The sequence below is a fragment of the Octopus bimaculoides genome, chromosome 23, assembly GCF_001194135.2.
Source record: "Octopus bimaculoides isolate UCB-OBI-ISO-001 chromosome 23, ASM119413v2, whole genome shotgun sequence".
NCBI classification, from domain to species: domain Eukaryota; kingdom Metazoa; phylum Mollusca; class Cephalopoda; order Octopoda; family Octopodidae; genus Octopus; species Octopus bimaculoides.
Genome location: NC_069003.1, coordinates 22,797,929 through 22,802,451, shown reverse-complemented (window position 1 = coordinate 22,802,451; position 4,523 = coordinate 22,797,929). Strand labels below are relative to the sequence as shown.

The window sequence follows — 4,523 nt, the reverse complement described above, 5'->3', positions numbered from 1 at the left end:
CTCTCTCTCTCTCTCTCTCTCTCTCTCTCTCTCTCTCTCTCTCTTACTAAGTGTAAGTAGCCATGCAGATCCCTCTGCAGAAAACTGCTCTGCTACCACCACCCTCCCCAGTAATCCTCTATCATGTAGCTGTGCTCAACCTATCTCAGGGCTCATAGTCCTACTGCAAACTGTATGGCAACCACAATAGTACAGGTGGCACAAAAAAGCACCCAGTCCACACTGTAAAGTGATTGGAGTTAGAAAGGACATCCAGCCATAAAAACATGCCAAAGCAGTTACTAGAGCATCAAGCAGTCTTTGGACACATTGGTTCATCAAACTGTCCAACCCATGCCAGCATGGAACATGGATATTGATGATGATGATGATACATATGTATATAAATATATGTATATATGGATGTGATAAATATTGATTTTGCAAAGGTCTTTGATAAGGTTGATCATGGGATAATATTGTCACAAACTACAAGGATTTGGTATAGTTGGAAAACTGGGAGAGTGGTATGACTTCTTAAAAGACATGTGTCAGTCTATGAAAGCCAATGGGGCCCTCTCCTATGAGGCATTAATAGTTGAGTGAAGTGCCTCAGGAAACTGTCTTTGGGCCATTGCTGTTTGTGGTGACCCTCAGATATGCCACCAGTTATAATGGCAGCTACTCTTACTAGCTATGCCAATGACACAGAAGTAGCACAAGCAAGAATTCTCTCAATGCTAATCTTCTACTCAAAGATCTAGATTCATGCCACAACAAATATATTTCAGATCAAAAGTAGCAACAACCCCAGAGTCAAACAAGAGAATGGCAGGATTGATTCTGAAAACTTATTTCCCTGATTCTTTTCTTATAAGTAAATGTTAAAAGGTGAAACAAACAACAACAAAAAGGATCAACATAATATATAATGAATAGATTGCTGAAGTATTTTGTAAACATGAGATAGATATGTTATGAGATATTTCAATTCATTTATATTATCAGACAAAATATTTCCTAATGTTGTATTTAAGAAATTACATTACATTTTAGTGAGAAAACAATAAAATCATGCAAACATGCACATAGTTATGCTAGGTTAATTTTCAGATACACAAGGAAGGTTAAATACATACCTAATTAGTAATGTTAAATGTCTAGGATGAGTTGTTAAATTATAATTTGTCAAACTATTGACAGTATTTACTTATACATTGTATTATGACTGCTTTGACATCTCAGTATCTTACTCTTAAATCTGTACAGAGTACAAGGAGTTCAAACTATGAACATTTATTTCTAAACTAAGGGTAATAACACCACCTGTTACATGCATCACTGGCTTAAATGATACGAGTGTCATTTCTTTTCAGGGGGGAGAGAGGAAATACTCAGTACAGATCGTTGCCAGTGCCCCTGGACTGGCTCTTGTGCGGGTGGCACATAAAAGACACCATTTCGAGCGTGGCCGTTTTCGTGCGGGTGACACGTAAAAGCACCCACTACACTCTCTGAGTGGTTGGCGTTAGGAAGGGTATCCAGCTGTAGAAACTCTGCCAAATTAGATTGGAGCCTGGTGTAGCCATCCGGTTGCACCAGTCCTCAGTCAAATCGTCCAACCCATGCTAGCATGGAAAGCGGACGTTAAACGATGATGATGATGATGATGATGATATAGTAGACTATGTATCTACATTTGTTCAAATCTGATGGTTTACACTTTCAATCCTTGCCTCTGTGCTTTACTCGGGCAACAGAAAATCAATCAGTTCATTCATCTTTTTGTCCTCTTAATAAACGCATGAGACGCAAAACACACAGAGTGAATCATCTTCACTTACACATACACGACACTTATTTATGGTTTGGTCAGACAAGAAAAGCAGCTGTACTCATGACTAGTTTCGCAGGTGTACCAAGACTGGTTGATGTAAGTGAGAGGAAGAATCCACAACTCATAGGTTATCTCCAGATTCAAATGTTTGTATTAGAGTGGATTCTGCTAAAAGTACCTACCTAAAGGCTAGATGGTGACATTAAAACAAGGTAATAGATTATGTCTACCACCTAAGATCAACTACAGTCCATTCAAGATATTCCATCTCCCCACTGGGTTGATTCAAGGCTAGAACAGATGGTATTTGCCCAAGTGGCTGCACAGTGAAATTCAAGCTAGATATATGATGTTAAAGCTAACTATTGTCATGACAACTGAAGGTTTAGATGTTTTAGCAGTTGCTTTTACAATTGAAAATTAAATTTCCAGATGATAAATTCAGAGATGTGAATTTATAATTAATAATCGTCACAAATCTCAATCACCGTACTAGTAAAACATAAAGAAAATCATAAAACATCCCTTAAAGCATTTTTCAGCCTTTAGCTGCTATTTTGATTAAAAATACAGTTTTTGCTTATACACAATAAAATTTAATTTCAATTATTACGAAAGTTTTACAACAGAAAAAATGGACAGACTGTGATTTGAGTTTGATATTTTATGTAATATAAATGTTAAGTAAGATAAAATCTTTCTACAAATGATGCAAAATGGTGTGATAGATATATTTCAAAACTAAGAATGGCCATTCCTTTAAACTTAATATATCTTCTAACAAAATGGAGCAAGACAAAAATATGGATCATAGGAAAGAAAGAAAAAGAAAAGAAAATGAAAAAGCACCAAGATAGCAAATTTAGGAAGAAAAAAAATATTGCAGAAAGTATATGCTATGTATGTGTGGCTAAACAAGACACATAGATACAGACAAACAGATACTGATTTCTAAGAGGAGCAGATGAAATATACTTACCTTTCTTTGATTGTGAACTAAATTCTATAAAGGATGACTTAGCAAAATTTCTAGACTGACACTTACCATAATTATGTGCTTTTGGTCCAGATATTTTCCTCGGTAATCTCTGCTGAACAGGGACCAGCATTTCTAAAAAACAGTGACACTACTCCTAAGCACAGTTGAGAGAGATTCTAAACAGGGTGTTTGTTTTTTTTTTTCTTTTCTACTGAAAAAGGGAACTGCTAAATTTCCATGGAATCAATACACAATAACAAAAAAAAAAATGCAAATAGTGATCAGAAATAGCATCTTAAAGCCAACTTCAACACAAATAACAAAATATCTGACCCTTAAATAATCCCAGTGAAGTCTTATATTTTGTAAGAAAGGTATATTCTAATCTAATTTTATTTACAAATCATATGCAAAATTGTTAAAAATAAATATAGCAAGGTAAGATGGGAAAATATTTAAGATAAGTTATAGAGCCAAGCTGAGACCACATCTAATTTTATGATACAATACCACCTGTTTTAAAGTACTATGCTTAAATCATAACTTTATGTCAGAAACTTTAACCCTTTAGCATTCAGATTACTCTGGCAAATATAATGCTTATTTATTCACATTCAATTGAATTAGTCATGCATGCATTATCTCGTAACTTTGAGATTTCAATGACATGATTGTTTATTTCTAGAATAATATTGTAAAGTAAGTGTGAGGGGCCACATCTGATCAGTTTGAACATAAAACTGATAGAATACTTTGGCCAGATATGGCCGGTTTAAATGTTAAAAGGGTTAAGTAATGTCCCAAACACTAGCTTAAATACAAAAAACCAAAAAAAGTTATTTTACTCAGTCTCTCTAAACTGATTATTTTCAAAACCCATTGAAACACACTTAGGATTTATTTCATCAGGAAAGGATTAAAGAAAATTAATGTCATAATGGCTTTAAGATGCTGAAATACTGATGGAATACCTATTGGGGTATACTCAATTGTGCTTGTCTCATTTAGTCTGAGTGACAGATTCTATTTTTACTTCAAAGCTAAGTCATTACCATTTTTGTTAATATAAAAATAACCGTTTCACCAAAACACCCAACATTATTAGTGGAAGAAAATAAACACAAAACAACTAAAAAAAAATGTTATATAACAAACTAGATTACAACTTCCTTTTGTGTATCAAAGAAACTTTAGGTCAAACAAAATTACTGATTATTAGTGTAATTTAAAAGGCACACTTAAATACAACAAGAATTATAATCGAATGTGTGATTAAGTTGGCAAATTAGTAGTGACATGGTTCCCAAATTACATATAAACAGTTCCCCCAAAGAACGACACAGCTCCTAGTTGTAAGCAGTAAAGATCCTAAGTTTTTAGTGTTGCCATTATTCATCAGCAAATACTAAATGATAGTGGCACTCCGTCGCTTACGACGTCGAGGGTTCTAGTTGATCTGATCAACGGAACAGCCTGCTCGTGAAATTAACGTGCAAGTGGCTGAGCACTCCACACACACGTGTACCCTTAACGTAGTTCTCGGGGATATATTCAGCGTGACACAGTGTGACAAGGCTGACCCTTTGAATTACAGGCACAACATAAACAGGAAGTAAGAGTGAGAGAAAGTTGTGGTGGAAGAGTACAGCAGGGTTTGCCACCATCCCCTGCCAGAGCCTCGTGGAGCTTTTAGTTTTCACTCAATAAACACTCACAACGCCCGGTCTG

At 35.2% G+C, this 4,523-nt stretch overlaps 1 protein-coding gene across 1 annotated transcript in view; it reads right to left on the bottom strand.

Annotated features, from left to right (window-relative positions):
• The window catches only part of LOC106876966 (transmembrane and coiled-coil domains protein 2-like), a 104,679-nt gene that overhangs the window by 32,157 nt on the left and 67,999 nt on the right, over positions 1–4,523 (bottom strand). Inside the window, exon 8 of the mRNA XM_052975917.1 lies at positions 2,862–2,927. Within this exon, the coding sequence (XP_052831877.1) occupies positions 2,862–2,927 (66 nt within the window). The remainder of the gene's footprint in view (positions 1–2,861; positions 2,928–4,523) is intronic.